Source organism: Enoplosus armatus, chromosome 6 (genome assembly GCF_043641665.1).
Source record: "Enoplosus armatus isolate fEnoArm2 chromosome 6, fEnoArm2.hap1, whole genome shotgun sequence".
In the NCBI taxonomy this organism is placed as follows: domain Eukaryota; kingdom Metazoa; phylum Chordata; class Actinopteri; order Centrarchiformes; family Enoplosidae; genus Enoplosus; species Enoplosus armatus.
The window spans coordinates 14,573,114-14,599,785 of NC_092185.1; the positions used below are offsets into that span (position 1 = coordinate 14,573,114).

Sequence of the window (26,672 nt, forward strand, 5' to 3'; positions counted from 1 at the left end):
AAGAAATCCCATTACACTTGGCAGAGATGGGAAGCATAGCACTAGGGGCCTCAGCAAGTGTTATTGCTATGTCCGTTATTCAATCTCTGTTTGTTTACCTGCAGTGCTTCTGCTGAGACCACCCATATTCATTTTATGCTCACGTTATCAATTTTATTTCGACTGCCTCACCCTAACCCTTCTTTGCTACACAGTTTCATCCATAAATATCCAATGATACCCTCATTTGGTGATATTTTTATAAAATCATGCTGTGTGCACTGTATTTTTAAATCATTCATTGGATGCTGTTATTTCCGGGACACTGCTGATTGCTGTAAAATTGTCACTAGCAGGATCGATTGAAAATCATAAGGTTGTGTTATGCTCTCCTACAGACCTGCTGATTGTATATTAACACTGCTTATTATGACCGAAGCCTGGCTACAGCCTGTTTGTATTGATTCAACATTTATTTAGAATGGCTGTTGTTTTTCAGTTCAGCTCTTTGTAAAAGACAGAGAGAGAGAAAAGGGGTAGAGAGAAGGAAGGGGGGTTCGAGGGTATAATGAGAAACAGAGAAGAACAAAACATTTGGAGCTCTCCCTTCATTCCTCAGATCAGTGTAACCAGAAATAAAAGCTGTGGCTGGTGCAGACTCTGGGCTGTGGGCCGCCGCTGTCCTCTCCTGGCTCTCTTGCTGTGCTGCCGGTGTATTTGTGTTTCGCTGGTCAGCCTCCGAGCTCCTGGGCCCAAGGCTGCATCTCTACATGAAGAGCCCATTGATGTGGCCATCATTAGCATTCGGTGTAGGCGAGCACGACAAACAGGTTGGTTTTCCGTTTCACACTAACAAACCTGTTCTCTCTGGATCCTCTCAAAGGGTCTCAAATCAACCCTCTTGTTGCATAATTAATGAGTGTGGATGAAAGAGGTCAATGCTTATATAGCCCTCTTCAGACCAAGCAGTGTACTTTTTGTATAAGGCCTCGCCCTGCCAACTGCCACGTCAGGGCAACACTTTTTTAGCTGGCATGACACTGTCACATCTGGCTCACAAACTCACAAGGTGATGTAACCACTTGCGTCATGTTTTCTAGAAGTGCTAGTGGGACAATACACCAGCACTAATAGCTTCCGACAAACTACCCTAAAATGTCCCTGAACAAAAGTTGTTCTTTTCGTTTGGCATATAATTATTCAGATCTGAACCCAGAATTCTGAGGGAATCTGGCTGACTTATGCATGAGACTTGTGCGCTAATTATGCTGCACATTCTTCTCCTTGGCTCGGTTTGTAGCTGCAGGAGCTTCTGTTGCAATCTGCTAATTCATGCTGCTGACATTATTCTCACAATTTTACTTAGCAACAGCAAATTGCCCCCGAGAAGATATAATATTACCCCATGAAAAATAACCAATGCGATCTTGGTGTTCGCCATCTCTGTGTTTTAATTATCATGAGTCAGACTACTGCTTGAGCAAGTCATCCTGATGCCAAGAGAGAGGTCAAGGGAGAGAAGGAATAAAAGGGACGGCAGGGGAAGCCAGCTTCCTAATTACAGATCTTTTTCTTCTACCATTGGACATTTCAGCCTTATTGTAGAGTAATTTATATGGACAGTAAACAGGGAGATAATGAAGATGTGAGTGAAGATACGACCCTTATTATTCTCATTACTGGCCGTCTAGACTGAAGGGAGGTGCCAGCAATCACAACATCAATTCCCTGCCTGACTGAAAATATCTCTCACAATAATTCCATGGAGGAAAATAAGCCATGCATGCATATTAATAGAGTATTTGTGCAGAGTTCAGTAGGGCATGGCGGTGGACAGCTTCCATACTGTATGAGTGGACCTTGTGGTGAATTGTGTCAGTAGTATAGCGGGCAGTGTCACTGGTTGGCTTATTCATGAGGAAGGTGTAATGGCAGTGAGTGAAGGAAAGGGCATCCAGAGGTGAATCTGACTGGGAGAAAGAGCACTAAATCCTTTTTTTTGTGCTCTTTTCACACACGCACTCACACACACTCACACACACTCACACACACACACACACACACACACACACACACACCCGCCTTTGCAGCACTCTGACTCTTATCTGCAACACACAGCTCCACTCATGCTGCACACACAGGGCCATAGTGTGTGGAGGGCAGACTGAGCGAAGGGCACAGCGTCACAGTCGGGCAAGCACACACACACCCACCTACACACACTCACAAACACACACACATATGCACAATGGATAGAAAGAGGAGGGGTTGTACTTTTCTTAATTCCCCTGCAACAGAGGACAACAAGACAAAGCCGAACACTGCTCCTCTATATGACTGAAGGGGGATGGAAACTCTTGTATGTTTAGAGAGACTGCTTAATGTTATTCACATTGACCCATGACCAACCAGATTATAATTTGACTCCAGTACAATGAAATGAAAAGGTTGCAAAAAATGAATGCCTGCAACTAACTGTATATATTAGGCATCAATCTACATAATGATGAATCACATTTCCCACAAAAGCTTTTTTAAACAAAACTGAAAATATTATGATGGATAAAACATTTGGAATAAGTAAGAACTTGTTAGTACACTTTTTATTAAAGGAATAATTTGACAATTTAGGAAATACACTTATTTGCTTACTTGTGGAGAGCTAGTGGAGATAATTGATAACACTCATGTCTGAAGATGGAGCCAGGTAGACAGGTAGGTTAACTTAGCATAAAGACTCTAAAGCTCACTAATTAACATGTTATACAAAAAACAAAGTGTAAAATTGGCAATATGTGGTTTTATGGACTATTCTTGGCCAGGCTCAGTGACTTCCTGGAGTCTTGTCCTCACTGTGAGGTTGCCAGGCAACCAGCAGAAATGCCAGATTACCTATGGACAGAGCCAGACTAGCTGTTTCCCCATGCTTCCAGTCTTTATGCTAAGCTAACCGTTTCCTGGCTCCAGCCTCATATTTAATTTAATGAGTGGTATTGATCCTCTCCGTCATTTTCTCAAGATGTCATCCTATCCCTTTCCAAGCAAAACTGAAATGACTGAAAATTCCATGAAAGTCCATAAAATATGAGATCTGATGAATAAAATGTTGTAGGTCTTAGAATAAAAGTCTTAAAGCAGAGTAAATGCTGCTTAAAAAAGGCAGCAGAGAAAAATTACTTGAAAATCTTTTGGAAAGTTATAAAACCAATGCTCAGTGCTGTAGTTTTACTTAAGCACTGACATAAATAAACCTCAGCACAATGTAGGTGAAAGGGCCCTGGGAGTATTGAAGCATAATATATGAAAAGTCTCTTAACCTAGTTTAGCTTTCTTGCTGCTACTGAAGGGGAGCTTGATACACAAGCTTGATATGAAATGCTGTAAACCATGTGGCTGCGTCGGTTGTTATCTGAGCTGCGTCTTTAACAGCAGTTGGACTGTGCACAAGCAGCTTCATAACAGCGAAGAGATGATTTCCTTATGTAAAGTGATAATCTTGTGATCTGAATGCCAGAAAACTCCCACACATCTGCATTTCCTTACGCTGACACTGCCAAGCAATGTCATGATGTACCAATTTTGTGTTTGAAGATTTCAGTTTTTGAAGAGACAGCACATTAGCTTAATCATTGTTACAGAATTATCTACACAGTGGGTTGATCATGGTTTGGCACCGGGATCTAAGCACTCTTTTTCAGTGCATCTCCTTATGTTCTTCTCTGTTGTTTAAGTGGGCACCTGTTCTGCATTATGAGCCATGATCACATGGTGTGACTTGGCCAAGAGGCACCAGATGACTCAGGTCTTTGCCGAGGCTGTGCTCATTGTCAGTCGGCACACACACAGCTTTCCAACAGGCCGTCTGACTGTGGCCATGTGCTCAGCGGTAAACACAGGTGACTGGGTCTGTTGACATGGACACTGTGTTCCGGACAACAATGCATATGATGGTGGCGGGCCTAGTCCAGATAATATCTCTGCATGCACAAATTAACAGGATCTTTTGATTAATACAAAAGAAATGACCAACTGGGAAACAGTACAGAGGATAATGTGTTCACATGCCGTAATATATTAGCAAATATTGGCTTGTCCCAGCTGTCATACTCAGGTTTCTGGCGATTTCAATAAGATCTCATGCTGGCTGTTTTAAATAGTATATGTGGCTTTTCAAGGAAGGAGAACTCGAGTGCCAAATAACAGGGGAATATTATTTTACACATAAATGCACCCATTGAGAGAGGCTGTGGAGCTTGCAGGGGCACAAGTAGTGGAGGAAGACTTCCTGATGGGCAGGCATGAATATGCATGGCGCTGCTTAAAAGCACTGGCACAGACTAATACAGTATGGCAGTCAATGGATTCACAGAGCAGGCTTTGTCTCGTGTACTTTCAACTCTGGAGGAGGTGTCTGAGCCTCTTGTTTGAACTGTTCAGCCCTGAAGTGCCACTGCAGAAATCTCAGAAAGAGAAATCTCTAATCTAGCGTAAGAAAATCTTAAAATCTTGCAATATCATACGAGGAGCCTTATTTTTGCATTAATTATGTTTCCTCACTCACTACTTAATTACTTATTTATCAGTGAGATTGTAAGGTGTTTACATTCTCCTACCAAACTTGGAATTATTATATGTCATTTGGGATTCATTGAGTGTGAGTTGGTTTAATGAATCGCTAAGTGATACGTTACCAAAGTAAACAACTCAGCATGTGTTTGGTGCACCAGAGATCTTGTAAAAGGCCTTTTATTCTGTTCTCCCCTACTTCTTCTTGTGGTCCAGACAGGCACCAACGCTGTTCAGAAGTGGCAGGGGATTTGTTTCTCTCCTTCTCATTTCCTGGAATAATCTGTCATCTATCCACATCCGCCTTGGAGAGACATTTCGAAATAGGAAATATTAGAAATAAACAAATATCCGCAGAGCTTGCTGTCAAATTCTGAAAGCTGCAAATTGCGCAGCACTGCCCTTGGCAATAGGTCTGCTATTGCATCAAAACTACAGTGGCATTGGGAGTTAACAGCCACAATGGCCTCAACAAATTAAATTATAATTTCCAAAGCTTCAGCACGTCCAGTGCGGGCATCCTATGTTTTCATCCCTTCTTCTGCAGTCTGTATGTTGCTGTGAGGTTTGACATACTGTAGGAATGTGAGGAAGGTCAGATTGCTGATATGCTGGGAAAAATAAAAAAACGATCTGGCTGCTGGGCAGATCCTGACACATTGTTCTCCAGACACATGCAGCTACCCACTGCTGATTGGGAAGGAAACCGAGGACATAAGAATGTATATATACTAGTTTATAAACTGAGCAGTTGAAATATGGGGACTTGCTGTTAAGCAGCAATTTGAGACCTTAGTATAATTACTGTAAACAAACAAGACCAATAAAAACTCTGCTAGATTTCCTCATGGCACGAAAGAACATTTCTTTACGACATCAGGGTTTGTGCAAATAGAGAGCCTCTTATAATGGTGAAGTCAATAAAAGGCCAATGGCAAAATAATGTCCAGGGTGTTTTCCTCAACTGACCCTCTAAATGGGACATGTCTTTGTGAGAAATTGTGGGAAACATGAGCACTAACAACAGCACTGGAATCAAGGCTTCTTCTGTAATCATCCTAATTATGGTGTTGATTGATTGCAGCAGTGATACCGTGGTATCAGTACCGTACACATCAGTAACACATCAATACTGTGCGATTGACCAAGCCTCCCTGACTCAGCTTTACCTGAGCTGTACTGACAAACATCAATTTATTTCCTGATGGATTCCATTTCTCAGGCATTGCTCTGTGTATCCTAACACATGAGAGAATTGATAATTGAATAAATGTCAATGATTCGCTGGTGTCGCGCCCACATCCACAAAGACGTCACTGTATCTCTTGCACTGAAAAGCATCTTGTTTGGCCTGTGACCTCACTGACTTAACATTGTGACTTAATGGTCATTATATTGTCATGTGCTTGGAAGGTATTTTTTTCTGCCATTTTACAATCAGTATTGGTGCTGGTGAAAAGGCCCTCTCAAGTGTTGAGGGCGAGGAAACACTGGACTCTTCAGCTGACTTGCACTTACAGTGCAGTGCTCACATACTACTTATTCACACACACCCACCCACGCATTCACTCTGGAGTTGCTGGGTTTCTCTGACAAATATGAAGGAAAACTCAGAAATTAAATGGTGTGTGGAGGAGAGGATTGTTTGGTTTGACTTTGTGTCAAACCACTGCGGAGGACGGTAAAGATTACAGCCATTACACACATAAAATAGCTCTGTTTCTGCTAATAGTCCCCACTTCGAGATTCCTCCGCTGAAATCCTCACACCTGCACCTGTTTGTTCAAACAGTCTTCTGAGCAGACGTGGATAATGAAGACAGAATAGCCCAGAGGTGAGTGAGGAAAAGGAGGGAGTGGACAGTTAGCTGGTGATGGACGCTGTTTTCTGTGATTAGGCTTAATGCTTTGATGTACAGTAATAATTAACAGACAGCCTGATGTTAACTGCACAGTTTCCAACTCTATTGTTAGAGGAAAAATATTTGTTTGTATTTGAGTGCTTTGCAGAGCGAGAGGGAGATAGTGTCAAATCTCCAGGACAGTGGGATACACAAACATAGGACCTTGCTTCTGTGCTGTGACCTTGTTTGCTAATTAAGTGTCAGACCTATTTTTCCACTCCAGAAAAAAAAAGCTCATATCTTTGGGCTTAGATTGCCAGAAGGCGATGGGAACACTCGCCACCGTTGGCTGCCTCCTCGGGGTCTCTGTCTTTGTGTGTGGGCGTGTGTGTGTATGTGAATAAAAGTCAGGAGTATCATTAGAGATGCTACTGTATGGGTAGCCCTTTCTCATGAATACTGCATAAAGCTGTGAACATAGATGTAACAAAACAGTATAATGCTGCTAAAATGTCACTGCTACTGTCACAAGTGTTGGCTCCAGTGATCTGCTTCACACAGGCCTCGTTTGGCTTAATCTGAATCCTCACACAAACAGTGTATTTGTCACATGAAAGACAACTCAAGTAGAGTTGGGCAATAAATCAATATTGTGACATAAGATTCAGTGTATCATGATATTGAGTTATATCTTAAATGTTGACTTTTCCTGGTCTTTAGGGCAGCGTTACATTTAAATTATATACTTTTCTGAGCTTTTTTGAATGTTCTAGCTTAAAAAAAAGCATTCTACTTGTTCGCACATCATAATCACATTTCAAACTAAATCAGTTAGTCAATCAAAGTTATGGTCATCGTCCAAAGTGCGGAGATGGGTGTAATGTTTATTCAGAGCAAAGCTGTATGAAAGAATGTGATTTTTGGTATGTGTTCAGTCACTCTGCAGACTAACTCAGGCCTTTGTTGTTTGAATAAAGACCTTATACTCTCTCTGCTTCTACAAAATCTTTTCAAGCCGGGAAACTAGATTCTACGACATCAACTTGGGCTGAAAGGAATTGTGATTCATTCACACATTTAATGAACCAAAAATGTATTGACTAATTGAGAAAATAATCAAAATATTAATCAATTATTAATAATAATAATCATCAGTTGCAGCCCTATTCACATTATAGTACAAAACAAGTTTCCTAAAGCACTAATAGGGATCCCCATGTTATATCATTATACATATTGATACTGAGGTATTTGTTTTCAAATGTAACAATATTTATGTTTGCAGATGCTGAGCCATGCTAATTCCTATCTGGTTATTTTATCTGTAAATGGTTTCTCAGTTTAATTCCAGAAACTGTACTATATTGCTGAATATATATATATATATATATATATATATATATATATATATATATCGCTGTTGTGAAACAAAAATACAGATACTGTGGTAGAAGATTGCATCCATATAGCTGAACCTACTCAAAACTATTAGAAAGCTGTAGTATTAAAAGAGATGATTATGTTATTTCTTCCCATTAACATCAATCTACCATTGCCTTTATATCACATTCTAGGTTAATCATACCGGCTTGAAAAGTTGTTTTCTTGACATGTTTCCTCTTGTCTCTTTGCATCTAGCCCCTCACTTTACATTGTATTTGTTTTGTTCAGCGAGCATGAACATTGCCCTATTTAATGACGCCCTCCCATGTTCCTCAAGATGCAACGCCTCTTGAAGCACTGAGAACAGCTCACTGACCCTTCCTCTAAAGTCTCCTAACTCCATACAAGGTACTGCTTTAAGTGAACAACAGATTTCACTTCAGATGTCTGGTTTATCCCTATTGTACTGGATATTGTTATATGCTGATGCTGCAGGGCATAAGTGATTGTCCAGTCCTAAAAAGAGCAGCATTATGCGTGTGACATATATCAGTCACTTGAATGCCAATGTTGACCTATATATGAAGGCCTGGGTCAAAGGAGGGGCATGCTAGCCACAGCATAGGGCTGATAACTAGTCTAATGAGCCTTAATGTAACACCCAGTGACACGACATGCGTCAGACTGTGGCACACACACATGGCCAACAGGATTTATGTGATAGGAGAATTCCTCAAGCTGAAACAAATGTGTGTTTTTCCTGTGTTTATTGTTGTGTAATGCAGACCACTGCCGTCTGGATAAAAATGACTCGCATGAGAAACTTCACACATGCACGCACACATTTACTAGAGACTCCCCATCCTCTCTCTTGCTCAATCTTGCTCTTACTCTCATTTTTTTCTCACATAAATACTTGCAGATACACATCCAGATTGGATAATTCTAAATCAATGAATACATTTGCTAATTGGATTCGTACGCATGTTATGTTGGACTGGACTGACAGTAGAGGACAGGACAAGATGGACTAACTCCCCAAGGGAGGGAGGGATGGATGCAGAAAACTCAGTGTGACTCTAAACCTTATTATCTTTGCCTTGATGACTCCTCTGGTGCAGGAATCAATACAGCCTGACTGGCTCCAGGGGCACAGGGACCACTACAGGAAGTGGATATCTCCAAACTATCCATTATGGATGAGAGGAGGAGTGTAAGGATGGAAAATAAGAGAGGGAGAAAGAATGGAAGACAGGGCCAGAGGAGAGGGATAAGAGGCTGGAAAGACAGGAAGGAGGGATGAGAAGAAGGGGAAGGGAAGATCAACAAGAAGAGTGAATGAGTGGAGGAGGAGATGAAGGTGACGATTGCAGCAGGGCAGTGAGCCTTGCAGCTGTTTGTTTTTTGTTGTGGCTCAGCTGCCTCACTCTGGCTGGTTCCTGCTGTTCCTCCAGTGCAATGTTTATTTCCAGCTGAGGGAACGGACGCAGCCCTCACAGCTTTCAGAATTAAATTGTCTTCTTCCCTCCCTCTCACAGTTTGTCCTCACCCCTGCAACATTTTTTGTATTACTTCTTCTTCTTCTTCTTCTTCTTGTCCTCACAGCATCATCCTTCCCATAGTACATACTGTGGCCTTCCTACTAATCCTTCCATGCTGTAGTAATTTCTTCCTCCCCACTGTGGCTACTATGCTTTCTGGCCATACCCCTTTATCAGTCTCCTTCTCTCTGTAAAACACGCATATGCAACCCCAACCCCCTCCTCTCTCTCTCTCATGCTCTCTTTCCTCCTCCTCCACTGTGATGTGAGGTCACAGCTGGGCAGCCCTATGATTTGACAGCTAAATGTTTATGTGATTGTGCATGTGTGTGTGTGTGTGTGTGTGTGTGTGTGTGTGTGTGTGTGTGTGTGTGTGTGTGTGTGATGGAGAGGGCTTCTATGCCGCTGAGTGCCTGTGATAGAAGGGGGCAGGATGCCATGACAGCGGTTGCTAACCAGCACAAGCAGAGTAGCAGTTTATCCTTCGGCACACTGTTGCGGAGAGATATACAGCTGGCTCCTCCTGTTGCCAACTCAACGCTAACGGGACTGTAACTACAGACGTGTTGGGGTGCGACTGCTGCATGCACCTCAGGGCTGTGTGCTCGGGAACAGAGGTGGGTGGCAGAGTGGGCACACTGTTTGGTTTGTGTGTGCGCTATGTGGAGGAGCAAGAGCAGCGCGGATAGTTAAGAAGTTTGCTTGCTTCTCTTGGGTTATTGTTAAGTGTGTGTGTGTGTGTGTGTGTATACTGTTCTCCAGCACAGCTCAACTTTGCTGGCTCCGTGATTCTGTCCTCTGCAGAGGGAATAGCTCATTATCTACCTCTCAGAATGAAGCATCCTATCTCAACACTGCAGTGCCGCACACTGAAAGGATGAACCTATTGAAGCATCATGTGTGTGCGCTTGTGTGTGTGTGTGTGTGTGTGTGTGTGTGTGTGTGTGTGTGTGGTTACTGTACATGTAGGTTGTTATAAGGAAAGGTGTGGTGGGTATCACAGTGTCTGTGTCTGTGTTGTCATATGTCCTCTTCTGTGTATGTGTCTGTCTGATGTTTCTCGTCATGTTTACATTTTTCTGACTTGAGGCATCACTTGCATGTGTTTGAGCCACCAAGGCAGCTGTTCATTAAATATTCATTGCTTATTTAAATTCTTTTTTTGTATATTACTACTGTATGGTGTATCACATGTACAGTGTGTGATTTATTCATATCAAACATCATCTTTGAGACATTTCTCCTATATGCCCAGTGTCACCTATTATGGCAAATCGTAATCTAGTTTGTATGTATGCTGTGATAATAATGTTGTGTCCTATATGTGCATTGTTGAGCCATGTATGTTGCTTTTGCAGGCCTAAATGATTTGAACAGTATTGGAAATGTAGCTTGTGTTGAGTGTTTTTCCAGCTCAGAAGCTGCTTCACTGTAACAACATATGATGTGAGTCTCTATGACCTTTATGTAACGACTTTCTATGCATGATTTTATGTCATTGGCCTTGTACCATTAACAGCAGCACGACAGCAGCTCTCTCTCTCTCTGTGCTTTGAGAAAATGTTGTGAGAACCAACAAAAGGTTTTATGATCAGTAGGTTATGGTAATGAGTGGATCATTTTCAGCCAAATGAGCAAACTGAATATTGAATAAATGACTTTGGAAAAATGCACCGAAGAAGTAAATCAAATGATAGTCCAAGGTGAAATAATTTTGGCTTGAATTTTCCAAATGTTTGTGCCCATTAATGGGCAATCAGCCTCTTACTATGAGTAATGGGGTTCTATGCGAACACCACGTTTTCTGCCAAAGTTTGAACAGTTCTGGTTATTTCACATTAGAGGATTTTTAACTTTAACTAATTGTTGATTAAGCCGTGACTATTTAATGTGATAGAAAAATACAAGTTTTCAGAGGCTTTAATATATGTTGTCACACATGGATCACAGCTGGTAAAATTAAGTAATTCATTATGAGTGTTTTTCTTATTTTCTCTCTCCTATCAAGTAATCAAAATGATCCAATTGTGCTGTACTCCCTACCTCATTCCCCAGCTGACATGCAAAAAAACGCACTTGCAATGAGAGCTGAACGCCTTTCAAGGTGCCTTCATTCACCTAAACCTCTCAGCACTACTCATATTAACGTGCAAACAAAAGCTCTTTCGGGCAGGTTGGGCCCAATTGGGCTCTTCTCCTCAGTCACAGGTTGTCCAGCTTGTTCTGCTTCTATTCTCTTCGACTGACTCATTGAGCGATAATAAAAGGCTTTGAGAAAAGGGTCAGATCTGAGCAATCAGGGGCAATTTACTTTGGCTTAAACTCAAGCCTTTGAGAGACTGTAGTCGTGTCTGTCCTATTTAACCATAACAACAGCAGTAGGCCTAAAGCCTTATTAACATTATGCAAGACAAGTTCATTTATTCATGTGTGGCACGTGAATAAATTCTGATTCACTGACCTGTTCTTAACCTGTAGCACATGAGGTGACAGTTCACCACATATTTAGTGGGATGTTGATGACACACAGATCGCTACTTACTCAGATGCCTACACATCCACATGCACCAGCTCAAAGATAAAGAAGCACAAGAGGATGTTTGTGGGAATAAACCAATTATTTTGGTAAACAACTGTATGTCAAAGGGAAAGAACAGAAGAACCAATGTAAGAAGGCATATGACAAGATTGTTGACCCCCAACTCTCTGTAGAAAGTCTGTTTGAGTACAGGAAATGCTTCATAAGAGCTATGAACAGTGTCATTTAGTATGTATTTCTGTTCTTCCTTTCATGCATTCAGTCTCATTATACTGCTGACATGCAACACCACATCAAATGTGATCTTCCATCAGTGTTAAATAGTTTCATCTAGTTATGTGGTCACCAGATCTAGTTTAAACCGTATTTGCAGTTGATTCTTAGTGTTAGTTTTAACCCGTTTTAGCAAAAGGTGGGTAGAATTGAATGATTTACTAATTTGCACAATTAGATGCATGATCACTCAGCTGCTGATCATAATTTGCGGATAGATTCTCTAAAAAGATAATTGCTGAATGGCTGATGATTTTTAATTTCACTGCTTATGATCACACATTACAGCCAGTTTAATATATTAACAGAAAGCCAAGTTGGCAATGGAAAACTCCTCATGCATATCAAGTGCGATATTGGAATTTTACTGTTTATGCTTTCTGTGCACTTTTACACAATATGCTGTTAGAATCTTTATTTGTTCATTTATTTATTCATTCTTATCTGCAGCCATGCTGTATAGGTATAGAGCATACGCATCAGCAAATCTTGAGATTGTATGCAGGTATTTAATTAGTGTACGTTCTTTGTACATTCAGTGCATTCAGTCTCCTTGTGCCCCCACCAAAGTAGATGGGGAAAATAGATAAAGATTTTTTTCCAACTAAATTTGGTCACAAAACAGAAGAGAATATGAGAAAAATGCAGCACATCCCACTTAGAAAAATGCTAACTTTATATTAGTCTAATCAGTCCTTATCTAATCTAAAATGCAGTTGACATCCAATAAGCTGTCAGTTGCAGAGTTTTTCAAAGCAAGCCCATCTGGTACCCCAAAATCATATATATCCAAGAACTATATCTAACTGAAACAAACACCAACGATTACCTGTAAATGCTAAAAGCTTTTGTCTGTTGTGGTCAGAGTGGTATTGTGAAACAGCACAAACTCCATTCACTCACTGAATGTACTGCAGCTCTTTAACATAGACAGAAGCGAGGAAATGATCTTCTTTTATTCCTGTCAGTGGTGGGATTGTGCTGAGTCAGACGTCTTGGGTAAATCACAATGGAAGACAAAAGCCGGAGCAATGAAGCCAGCCAGACACAAGCCTTATGCTCTGCTGCTGTGTCCTGCACCACATGCTGCATGCTTCTGAGAGATTCGCAGGGGTTTTGATTAGCCAGGGAGCTCGTGGTTTATGAAAAGTAGTAGAGTGCTTGCTAAAAGGAAGAAACAGTACTTTGGCACACTTCTCCTGACTTTTTAGTGTCTGCCTGATCTAAATGGAAGCCATTAGATTGGAGTTGGTGTCAAGAATCATCTGCAGCTCTCTTGGCCTGATCCCATAGTTTTAATGACTTGAAGGTTAAGTGCAGACATTTGTAGATTCCAGATACACTTTAGTACAAATGCATTTTCAGCACAGAAACACACTGATGATTTTCTGTAATCACTTATGTAAGACGAGTGACCCCCGAAGTTAATGTTACTTACAGCCTTACATAATACTAGAGGATCTTCTTTTACAGTATTTTCTAATTCTTCAGTTCTGTCGTTCCCAATCCCAGACATAATTCAAGGCCGTAGGAGTGAATCGAGATCAATTAAGATGCATTTTCTTCCCTTAGAGCGTCAGCTGGACATAAATTGCCCAGTAAGATAGATGGTAATGGGGTATCTGGAAAGATTTGGGACCTATGCATGATTAAACACCATGAAATCCGATAATTTCAATCAATTAATTGCTCTGTGTTTTGTTGTCCCAGCACAAAGGCTTTTTTTTGTTTCTTTTTAGCCTGATCACACAATTGATCATGCTGTCAGATTTGGCTGGGCGTGATCCAGATTTTCTAAAAATGCTGCTCTATGTGGTAAAACAGAACTAAAGCTTACTGAAACTCAGCTGAATGTGTTGTGTGGGCCATACAAGGCTCCAAATCTCCTAAATCTAAATCCCTGCAACACTCAGCATTTTCTCACTTAATGCAACCCAAAGGCACTATGTGAGAAATGCTGGCTGCCTCCTGTTCCCAGAACAGAGCAGACACCACTTAAACCTCATGTTACCACAAAGGCCGAGTATAAAACTCACAACAACTGGTAGCAGCTGAATAATATATTATCATTTTGCTGTTTGCCCATTAGTTTCTCTACTGGAGAAGTTTGAGGTTCAATGTCCTATTTAATTGCTCTTTAGTTCTCTTTAGCTTTTCTTTACCCTCAAGAAAGTTATTGTTATGACCATTCACTCAGGAAGTCAGCGCTAATTCTTTACTGCAATTTCTGCTTTATTGTTATTGGCCAATTTATACACTGATATCGATGTAATAATGCGACAAGCTAATATAGGCGGATATATAGTCATAATATGTATATGTTTTGCCTAAATAATAGATATTTTCACAAATGTAATAAAACGCTTTGAGTTATAGACATTTTGTGTGTTTCTAAACTGAACATAACTTTTTTTATAACTATTTCTGATATAAACAAACCTTTGACAACATTAGAAAACATGATTCACTTCATTAGTCATTGAGTGTTTATTCCTGTATTTGAAGATTAATTCAGGAGTGATATGATAGATTATTTATCCTTTGTTTTACATTTTAATGGTTGGGTGACTTTGGTTTACCTTTCGGTGACTTGGTGATTGTACCTTTAACAACCTAAAGCTTTGAGATATTCTATATGCTCATTCTTTTTTGAAAGTAAAAGTTAATTCTACTTCTATTCAAGGAGAGGAGATAAGTGAACATCAAAGAAGAGCTCAATTATTGTTGGCGTTCTTTAGTAGAATAAAGAGAATAGGAGAACAAGGACAATGAACTTCAGAGTGTGCTTTGGACTGCGAGAAGTATAACAACTTTCAAGTTAGCAAGTTAGCAACCACAGCAGCAGCTTCTCATGTCTTAGCGTCACTTTGTTGGTCTCGTACAGAAGTACACAAGGTTTTTGCAAAGCTTTTTTTTTCTTGCCCTTTTCGGCTCCTCAGGAATGGGCATCTTTTCCTGGAGTAAAATTGCTTTCTCTGCGACAGTGGTGGGGATGATGATTATGACAGTGTTGATGATACGTCTGGTCCCCTGCCAGGCTAATGAGAGTGAAGTCGGGATGGAGGGTGGGGTTAAAGTTGGGGTGCCAAGGGAGAGGGGGTGTTTATGTTGTATTTTTTGGGCTGGTTTGTTACTGTGTGTGGGTGTGTGTGGGAGGGCTTAAAAGATTAAACCCCAGCCTGGCCACAGTGACGAGAGAAGACCCCTCTGTGGAGCGCTCTCACTGCAGGGAGGCTTCTTCAGTGGCGTCCCATTTGCATGGCTCCCTGTCCTGCTCTGGGAATTAGCCTTTTCTTTTCCCATCGTCCCTCCCTCCTCTTTGTACCTTGGAGAGAGTTCTTCCATCCAGCAGCACTGCTCGTTTCTGAGGCAGACAATGGAGCGGAGTATTTAGGACACTTGGCAGGGTAGGCATGTTGGAGGGGATGGGGACACGGGCTGCTAAGTAGCTCATCTTGTCACATAGCCACTGGCATGATAGCTCTCCACAGCAAGGTAAGCACTGAGCAGAGTCACACCACACACACTCCATTCCCTGATTGTTTTTCTGTGTCTTTTATTGCTTTTTGTGGTGATATAATAGGTAACCTCCCCCTCTTCTTGACCACGCAAGCAGCATGTTTGGCTTATATTATGATTACATTTAAACATTCAGTTTGTCAAGTTAATCTGTGGCCTAATGTTGAATTCAAACCCTCTAATCCAATAAGGGGATGAATGGGAAATGTTGTGGGGAAGACTCGACTTTTAATCTTTCTATTGTTTGCCATTTATTGTAGCTCCCCAGAACAAATGCACTGTATTCACACTTTCCCTCTGAGACCTTTCTTTGTGCAATCTGAAGGTATTGATTGTTTTTCTCAGTATGCTTCAGGATCCACTAATTGCGATATATGGACTATTTTTTCTTATCTGTACAGCTTTGCCATCAAGTGTAAGCACTACTCACCCAGTAATTACCATTATTTACAGCAGAGTGTATGGCCATCAGTGAAAGCATGTTGCTGCTCTCCTATAGAAGCCTCTCAGCCAATATCTTTATTGGACAGATGTGGCACGAAGTAATTAAGCTGAGCGTTCATTCTTTATAGAGTGCAAGTCTCCTCTGACCTTTGCCTGTATGACACAATTTATCATACATGGTGTGACATACTTTCCATACTTGGAAGCACATATAGTATTTCATATCTAGGGGCTTTTTCTTGAGTGTTATCCTGCCATAGAATGGTTCACACTCGTCCATGGCTGTTGCACTGAAAGGTCAATGCATTTCTTTGTTACGGATAATTAACTAAACATAAAAACAGACTTCAAACCTATTTCATGTTGTGACAGAGATTTCAGTGTTGTATGTAAACAACAATGGTAACATCCAAGTGTCAGACAGAAGAGGCCACTCTTATTTATAGTTTAATAGTTAATTTATAGCTACTCTGCTCTAAGTGCCTGGTTCCATAAACTACCTTAAGTTTCAACAAAGTGTGCCCCTTGTGCAAAATATTTCCCTCAGCTCAGGGGTTCATTTAGGAGCGTTGCATAAAGCCTCTTAGGTTGTCTCCTTGCCCAAGTGTTTAGACTAAGGCTTTCACGGTAGTTACTGTCATAACACAGCACATGTGCACTCAGTTACCATGGTTACGCTTCATTCACATCATCATCCTTTAACGTTACTTGACAGCATTATTGTCAGTGTAAGCTAGCTTCTCCAAAATGGACAACAAAAAGAATACAAAGAAAGAAGAAAGCCAAACTGGACAGAAGAATAGAGTGTTGTAACAGTAGACTGGTGCACCTTGAAGACATCTCCCACAGCCGACTGGAAAGTGGTTTCTCCTAGTTTGCTTCAAGATTTTGAAGGTAGACTGACAGTCAAATCTATACTCTCTAACAAGTTGTGCATCACTCATAGTGTCCAGTGGGTTTTCCCTGTCCTGAAAAATGCATCTTGGTATCTCCTCCTCGTCTTCAGTCACCATAAATTCAGCCATTGTCTTATGTTCCACAAATTATTTCACTTTTAGAAGACTGGTATGGGACCTTCTAGCAACGCGTAAGGGAATACTTAAGTAGCTAAAGGCAAACACTTAGAGATCAAAGGGTTTTTCCTTACAACATCCTAAGGAAATCCTTATGGTGATTTTATGCAACAATTTTTTTTTCTAAGGCATCCTTAGATGAAAATTTAAGAGCAACCTTAGCCTAAGTGATTTTATGTAAGTATCTTTGATAGCATTTCAAATATGATAAAGGTCGATGAATAGATCTGCTACCTTCAGAGATTGTTTTAATTTTTTCATGACAGGCTTGGCTCTGCAGAGGTGGATGTTCTCTGTTTTGTTTTGTGTTAGGGCAAGTGCAGATCTACATTTGTACATCTGAACATGAATATAGCATATCATTTCTTTTACCATTTCTACATTGTGTTTATAACATTTTTTGCTATGACCTCTCTTTGTGTGTACCATAAAGTCAAGATACTTGACTTATTTACCACGTGAACACTTAACAACGGCAACATGCTTGACAGTAAACAAACTCACACTGTGACATCAAAAGCAAAAGGTGTCATCATTTTTTTATGATTCAAGTCACGTGTTTACGGCTGCGCTTCTGCATTCGTTTACAGACACCACCTGATTTGAGGTTAATGTAATTCATACAGCCATCCAGCTCCAGATTTCATGGATTGAATGACTGCTGTCATTGATATTCAGGTCAGCTGAGGTTGCTGAGCCTGTGTGGCCCAGGGAGGCATTGTGTTGACTGCAGGGGTTGGGATAAATAGCTTACATTAGAATGACTGCTTCTATTGGGTGAGAGACAGAGAGAGGGGTGGGGGGGGGTCAGAGTGACATAGTGAACGAGCCATGACTGGATCATCTGCAGCTGGATTACATCATGAATAATACTGTGCTTCATACTGAGTCTGTCTGTTCTCTGGGTTCAGGAGGAAGTGACATGGTTTTGCAGGAGATGGACAAAAATAACCCGAGTTTAAAGCAGTCGCTGCATTACATTACACACAACTCAACAAGTAACAGCCTGAAAAATAAATGCACACTTGAATTTAATTCCAAAAATGGCACTAAATGGCATATTTTGTAGGTGTTGCCGTTATTCCTAATTAGATCATTCTAAATCTGACTGTACCATTATCTTCTATCAATAAATAATGATCAATTTTAGATGGCTCTGCTATTTACTCTCCTAGATTGCTAAAATGAAAAAAATTGAAATTGAAGTTTTTTTTTAATATTTTAGTTGTAAGTGCTGAACCAGTTCCTGCTTAGCAACATGGGGCCTGTGCAGCACAAGTGTGGAGAGCATGTTTTTCTGCAGGTGGTGGTGTGTGTGTGTCTTGGGGGGACTGCTTTATCTGCTGTGTAATAGGCTTGGGTAGCCTGTGTCTGTATCCTTTATTTAATTGAATCATTCAGTTGGTCTTCTGGGAGATATAAACCTGTTTGTCTGTATCCAAGTCCAGTCTCATTTTCCACACGGATACAGTGGAGAAGGAGTGCATCTTTCAGAGCTGAGGTTGAGGAGACACACAGGCTGTCTTTGGCTCATTTTGGAATCAAAATCAATGATTTTGTCATAAATAATTCATAGGTTAGACTAAATGTATCATCACTGCTTTGTGGTAATATAACACTGATTCAGCATAAAAATCAAAGGGATCACAACTTGTTTGTTTCATTTTGGGATTTATGTTTAAACAGTATGTAGTCATATCAGATGTGAAAAGATCTGTGCTGCTTTCTATTTAAAACCATGTCTAACTACATTTCTAAATGTAGCATTTTGATAGCAAACCTCATACACAGACTATGTTATAAAGAAATATTTTATAAAACTAGATAAAGTCGAGTATAGTGGGTGACACTGGCAGATATTTGCCTCTAAAAATAGAGAGTGACTTTGGCAGCCTGAGAAGAAAGAGCTGTACTTGCAGCTGATAAACTGGCTTGAAATGTACTCACTATCTGAATTCTTGATGGAAAAATCAGTAGACCACCAGCAGAAGTGGTTCTACCGGGCAGCTGTGAGGCCTGTTTGTGTATCATGAATGTGAATCAGAAAAACAGCAACTGTTCTCAGCAGGATCAGGATAAATAAAGCTAAAAAGAGATTGAACAGTAATGCTCCTTAAACCAGACTAAGTCACAGATGATGTCAGACCCAATGTCTCACTGTTTCATCCTGATTTAATCTGGATCAATATTCCTCTCCCTGTCTCGCTTGTTTTTCCCAGTCGCATTTGATGATGACACTAAATTGTACCTGCCCTATCACAAAATGTGTCATTTTATGATGACATTACTTTCTAAATATGAGGCTACAGCCAGAAGCCTTGCTTTAATTTGGCACAAAGACTGGAAACAGAGGGAAACAGCTAGTCTGGCTCTGTCCAAAGGTAACAAAAAGCCTGGAGTTGCTGGTAGGCGGATTTTGTTGCTTTTGGAAAGAGCCAGGCTGGCTGTTTCTCTTTTGTTTTCAGTCTTTATGCTAAGCTAGGCTAACCGGCTGCTGTCTCCAGCTTCATATTTACTGTACAGACAAATGAGTGGTATCAATCTCTAACTCTAAGCAAGAAAGTGAATAAGCGTATTTACTAAAATGTTTAACTATTCCTTTAATATACAGCATATCACAATATGATATTTAAGTATTGAAAATGAAACTGGCACATTTTCAATTTGTTTTTGAGGTGGCATTTTACTACAGAAATCATGGTGGGAGAAATTTTACTCACTAATTGCTTTTTTCTGTTCATTTCAGACAGCAAAGTAATTAATCACAATTCATAATATTGAATCCCACATATCCATAATAACAATGGACAGTAAATGATAAACTTTAATGTACTGCCCCACTGCTAACCCCACCTGCTCAAATGTTTCACATAAACGAACAAACCAGATGTCTAGGCATATCACAAGATTTTGTCTCTAAAATGTCAGAAAATAGTAAAAAAAATAATATAATTTCCCAGAGCCCAAGGTGACATATTATTCAAATTATTTGTTTTATTCAACCAAAATGTTCAGTTTGCAATGAACTAAAACAGAGAAGAGCAGCAAAACTGCGCTATATGTCTTTACTGCTAGAAATGTTTGCATCCTTGTGGAATTCAGACATGACTTGGATGCTGCAGTAGCTAACACTGTTTCTAAGCAGCGCTCATTTTGCCTTCTCCAACTGATTAAGACCAATCCAGCGTTAACCCCATCTTGGCTTCCCCTTGCAGGATTACTGCAAATCTGTTGTTAATGACTGGTTGTGGTGGTGCCTTTGATTGTGTCTGTGTGTGGAAGGAGGGATGCTGATGGTGGTAGGGGGTTGGGGTTGTTGGAGCAACATCTTGTTTTTGATGTCTACCACTCTGACCGCTCCATCATCCTCTCCTCCACCCTATCCTCTTTTCTCTCAGTCTCTCCTCCCCCACATCGCTGTCCCTCAGCCCCTGCCGATAAGGGGAAGACGTTTCTATAAGTTACCCACTTGATTATGCAGCACACAGACCAGGAGGGGTTTCCACTCCCTTTCACGTGGCCTATAGCGCCCTAAGGGGGTTATGGGGTCATGATAAAAAGCACAAATGACAGGTCATTGGAGTGCAGCAGTGAAATCCCAGAATCTGCCCCCAGCAGCCTCTACTCGCTGTAATATGATTTCTGATTTCAGAGCAATAAGGTTGAGAATTCTAAGGGGAGTAAAAGCAGAGAAAAAGAGATTGAAATTCAGTGAGCAAAGCTGAGAAAGGAAAAAAACCCACCAAAATCAAACCACAAGCAGTAATAGTTCTGGCAACATCCAGGGTGTGATTTATGGGAGAGAAGAAATGGCCTTGTTTGAGTGCTGTCATGTCTGGCCTTGTGATTTACTGAGATGACTGGAGCGCTGTCATCACGTGCATTCATGCTGCTAAGATGGGACAGGAGAGGTAAGAGGCCCCATTAATACTGATTATAAAAGCATGCTGCCTTTCTGTGTGTTGCTGCTCCGAAGGTTTCTTACAGTATATCAGTTCAGAGCCCGTTCTTAATAGGATAGATGGGATTGGACCCTTTGCTCTGTACTGTGACGCTATAATGAGGCTCCTTGTCGTCTCCCCTAATCTCCAAAGTGCATCTATTAAGATCATTCATGATTTATGAGTTGTAGAAATGATACCTACAGTAGCATCATAGTTGTAGAGTGAAGTAGGTGGAGAGAAGGAAAGAGTGGGTGAGTTTTAATAAAGTTATTTTTTCAGTGGTTTGTCTGACTTGAGAGATGAATGTCTTTAATAGATAAGCAGAGCACCCCAGGTCTTCGTTCCACAGCAGCAGTGTTGTTACAGATTAAAATGAGTGTTTGCATAGTTTCATTGCTGGTCACAAAAGGCCCCCCGCAGCACACAAACTGCTCCTTTTGAAAAGGGTTGCTAGGATACAGGCCAGCGTGAAGATGAAATCCCCTCAGTATGGCTTTCCTGCAGCTGTACAGCTCAGACATCATGTCCAACTTATTGTGCATGTAGGTACAGTTGTACAGTATGTCGGTCGTTTGTCTTCATTAATTTGTGTGTGTGTATCTGTATGTGTGTGTGTGTGTGTGTTTGAATGCTTAGGTTGTACTGTAAATGCAGTTTTGTCTGTGTCATGCAAAACTGGCATATTTCGCGGACTCTCTTCTTTCATAATCCATTTTCTGTAATAAGACTCCATTTGTCTGGTGAGTGCTGAGATCTCAATCCTGCTGTCACACCTCAGAGTCTCCGCCAGCTGACACCTCAGGCTGTGCACAAAGAATCAATAGTGTCTGCCTCATGTTCAATTACACTCTAATCAACACATACCAGTCCAGCACAACCTGGGAATGAATGGAAAGGTCTGCTAATATTGAACTGATGCTCAGCACTGTGATACCAGTAAATGGTGAAATGAAGGTGTTGTATTTGGTTGTGAGTTTTTAACGTGTTTGCTGAAACTGAGTGGAGGTTGTCAAGCACTGAAAAGCCATTCAGGGTGAATTGACACTGACAAAAATCTTTTCTGCATTATTTCTCCTACAGCCCTTAAAATGTCCAAAGACTTGATAATGATGCCAAGACTTTACACACTTTGTTCCATCACCTGCAATCTGACAAATACGTTTTCCAATCAGATTTCCTTAAGGTTCTTTCTGAGACCATAATGACTAATTATATGTTTAATTGGGTAAGTCTGTAAAAATTATTCATTTGGTTAGTTGGATGTCTGTCCATTGGAAAACAAGTACATTCAGCATCACTCAAAAGTTGTTGGTCCATCTTAAAATGCCACATTAATGTTCACCCCCATTTACTTCATGTTAAAGTTTTTTTTTTTGGGCACCTTGTCACAGACTCCCCTCTTACAGTATATAAGCTGAAATGGTATAAAAATTATCTTCAGTGTGAGCATCTTTGCCTCTCTAATGGGGGACCTGTGCTATGTATGTCTGATGTGATTTAGAATATCAATTATGTGGAGAATATGAATGCGTTCAGGAGTACTATATAAAATACGGAGACATTATGATTCCTCTGCTTGTTCTGTCAGCGATCCTCTCTCAGACAGCTGTTGCTTTTCATATTGTGTTACTGGGTGTGAGGCTGAGAGCCGGTGCTGTGCTGGTGCTTCCTGGTGTGGTGTGAACATCTTGGGGGCAGTGAATGAGCAGCGAGATGCCGGCTCAGCCAAACCAGTGCTCGGGGTTTCTTTTCTGGCAATTGTCCAAAATGTCAATCATCAGACGTCAACCTATCAAGGAGGTTGTGCCTCGGAGGCTGACAGGAAGCAGAGACACGGTAAAGATGCCGTGATACTGCCTGCTTGCGGTGCACGTGAAGGCAGGGATTGGCTGGTGAAGCTTGCCATGTGCTATGACGCAGGTTGATTCTAATTCAGTTTCCACATTACATACACAGCGAGGCTGCCATATGAGGCAAGTGTCTCCTGTAATGGACAGTATCATACACATAGTGTTGAGATGATTAGATGTATTTGATTAGGTGATGGACAGAAAATTTATCTGCAGCATTTGTCATAATCGATAAGTTGTTGAAGGCAGTATGTTTATTTATATTATTTTATAGATGTCAAACATTTGCTGGTTCCAACTTCTAAGAATATGTTGACTGATTATTTATTTGCTGTTTTGTATTACTTCAAAGGGGGAATTTTTTAGAGAGAATTGTTAGAATGTTATAGACTCAACAATTGATCAGTTGATTGAAAAAATAATCACCAGATTAATCACTAATGAAAATAATTGCACCCCTACACACACACACACACACACACACACACACACTGTAAGCTCTGGTCTATGGTTTTGCAAATGGAAATGCTTCAAGCTTCTTCATGCTGATTCCTGTCCTTTTACTTTGGTTTTATTCTGAAAGAAAAGATGCAATACATGGCAGGATGCCCAACATGCAAATCATGCTTTTTCTATTGTGACTGAGACTGAAGTTTGCACCAAAACGGGCCACACAGTTGATCAATAGGTGGAGAGCCTCTTTTTGGTCTGTATTTCGCGATATTGTGGTAAATACTCTAACCTGAAGAGCAGTGGAGGTTTTATCATATTCACAGTTCCGGCTAACACATACGCTTTCCTCTGTAAAGAGGTTTCTATGTTTTGACAGTTTCTCTCTCTCTCTTTCTATTTTCTTTTATATCTTTAAGGAAAACCAGGGAATCCTGCTAATGTTCCATCAGCTGAGCTTCTAGCTGTAACCCCACCAGGTGGTCCTCACTTCAACATCATGCTGCACCTCACCCTGCTCCTCCATCTCCTGGTCCTCTCACTCTCCCGTGCAGGTCAGTAGCACATTCAACTGAGAGGAAATAGCTGAGTTAATTGACAGAAAGTGTTAAAAGATAGTTTGAGATCTGGTATCACAGCTGTTGGCATCACATCTCTACAAATCATACTAGTCATAGCCTTTTCAATGTGATATAGTATGTATAAGGCTACTTTATATATAGCTATTGAATGTTTGTATGACCCCAAGTCATTAGTTTTCAGCTCAGAGCTACAGTTACAGTAGGAAAGTCACAGATGTTGACCTATTTGGCACAAGTGATACATACACTGTTTTAAACTGTAATTAGTTCAGCAGTAGCAGCAGTTTGCTCTCGGATACTTTTCTTTTCAATTTCAACTCATTGCTGGTGAGCAGCACTCAGAAATCAAAAGGACTTTGCTCATTTAGCTTAACACTTTTTTTACTCGCATGTCCTTCATCTTTCAAGTATCACCATCCAAAAATCCAGCTGTGAAAGACTCATTTTGACAAACGGCCAGCACAATGTGTCTCATATACTCACATAGCAACTCCAGAAACAGACATTAACTGATGATTAGTTTCTCCAACTACAAAGCATGAAAATCACACAGGTGTTAGGCAGCTTGGATAGAAGCACACATCAAAACTGGATTGTCATTATGAATTGCGTACAAGAGAGACTAGGTGTTAACAAGCTGCTAACTGCCAGCTTTAAACAACATAGTAGATATAATGACGCTGGCAGTGAGGCGTGCCTCAGGGAAGAAAATAGAAACCTGATTTTACTGACTCCAGTAAAGATATGTTTTAATGTCAGGTGTAAATGCAAACTAGTTAAATACATTTCAGGTGTGACTCACATGCTAAGGCCAACTGTAAAGAAAAGTACAAATGGTACAAAAAGCTACAAAGCTCAGATATATCTGATAGAAAAGGCTGGGCAATCATGTGCCTCGGAGGGCACGTGATTGCACCTGACTTTTATGGAGGTAAGACTGATTATAATATCAAATAATTACAGTAACTTGTTTCAGTGCCATAACAAAATCTTCCTATACTGTAATAAAACTTTAATGGAGTTTTCAATAGTGATGAAAATAGATGCTTCTTGGTTTTGGCTGGTGTTGTACCACGAGACATTCAGCACAAACACACACACATCTATTAGACATTGCCACTTCTCTCTGTTGAATGTTTGTACAGCGATTTAGCCAAGAGACTCTGCACTACTGCATTTGATGTTAGAGAGTCTAATGGAAATGCAATTACAGTTTCCACACTTCATTCATGTGTCTCCAACATTCTCTTGTGTAGGACATAATTGAGCTGCAATCTATTTCTGCACAAAGTACTCATAAAGTGTTATATCAGTGGTGATAACGTTTCAAGCTCAAGGCATATAATGATGCTGGCAGTGAGGCGTGCCTCAGGGAAGAAAATAGAAACCTGATTTCATTTACTCCAGTAAAGATATGTTTTAATGTCAGGTGTAAATGCAAACTAGTTAAATACATTTCAGATGTGGCACACGTGCTAAGGCCAACTGTAAAAAAAAAAGTACAAATTGTGCAAAAAGCTACAAAGCTCAGGTATATCTGATAGGAAAGGCTGGGCAATCGTGTGTGTCAGAGGGCCTGGAGTTGGCAGGTTTTCATTCCTTTTTTGTGATACTGCTGTGCAATCAGCTGTGTGGGAAACAGAACAGCAGGCCTGAAAATGACCTGTCTAAAAAAGATACAACCTCCTCTGTGTTGCCATACCTTAGGCTATTCTCACTTGTTTCAGATTTGATTTCACATGAACGGGGGGGCTGGGATTGGGAATTCTCCCGACGTCACACCACATCTTTCTCAAACAGACTCTGAGATCTATGGGATTTATCTTTCTTTTTCTCTTTTTTTCTACATGGTATGGTACTTGTATTATTATAGCTGAGTTCACCAAAGGTTTTGACAGCACTACTGCTAAAGCTTAGAATATCTCACATACATATAATGTGCTCACATACATCTACAGAAAAGAAAATGGTAGATAAACGCTCAAAAACAACATATACATGGTTGCACCGCATACATACACTCAGTATGTAGAGTTCACCCACACAGGGTTGAACTGTATGGCTGCTCTATCCAAACAGACAGCAGCCAACCAACAGACTCAGGTCGTTATTATGGGTAGAGAACATTGGCTTGACATTTTTGTGTAGCCCCAACAAGAATAAAGTTTGATGGTTAATGTGACATTAATGCTGTGACAGCAGAACAAAAGTCAAGCACACAGTGAATGTGTGTGTGTTTTCTGTGGTTCAGCTGCAACATACAGTGTGAGGATACAACATAGTTTAACAGTTAGGATTATTGTTTAATCATCAGGTTGGTATGATTGTTTTCTCTCGTCTTTAAATGTACATGGGTGACTGTTTGAATACAGCTCCACAGAGTAATTAAACCCACATTCATTCAAGACCAACCACAAAAGTTTGGAGTTTTCTATTCTATTGTGAAAGACAGGATGTAGTGGATTCCACAGAGATGGCTTTCAGCCAGAGGTAGTCTTTCAGTCCGAAGTGGTGTTTCCAGCCATTCACCACATTCTCAGCAGCTAAAAGGGATTCTATCAAAGACCTGCACCTCTCTGAAGAAACCTTTATGATGATGCGTGTCTTGTTTTGATCCACTTGTATTCTGTGAGAAAGGAGGGAAATAGATCTGCAGTTCAGCAACACAGGAAATAACAGAAATATGA

The 26,672-nt window shown here is 40.6% G+C and overlaps 1 protein-coding gene across 2 annotated transcripts in view; it reads left to right on the forward strand.

The window, feature by feature from the left end:
* Positions 1-547: 547 nt before the first annotated feature.
* The window catches only part of LOC139286054 (contactin-1a-like), a 54,029-nt gene continuing 27,904 nt past the window's right edge, over positions 548-26,672 (forward strand). Inside the window, exons 1-2 of one of the 2 annotated variants that reach the window (XM_070906716.1) lie at positions 548-809; positions 23,824-23,958. In XM_070906716.1, coding sequence (XP_070762817.1) covers positions 548-809; positions 23,824-23,958 — 397 coding nt within the window. Of the gene's footprint in view, positions 810-23,823; positions 23,959-26,672 lie in introns of those variants that run through there. The other variant, XM_070906717.1, reaches the window with a different exon arrangement.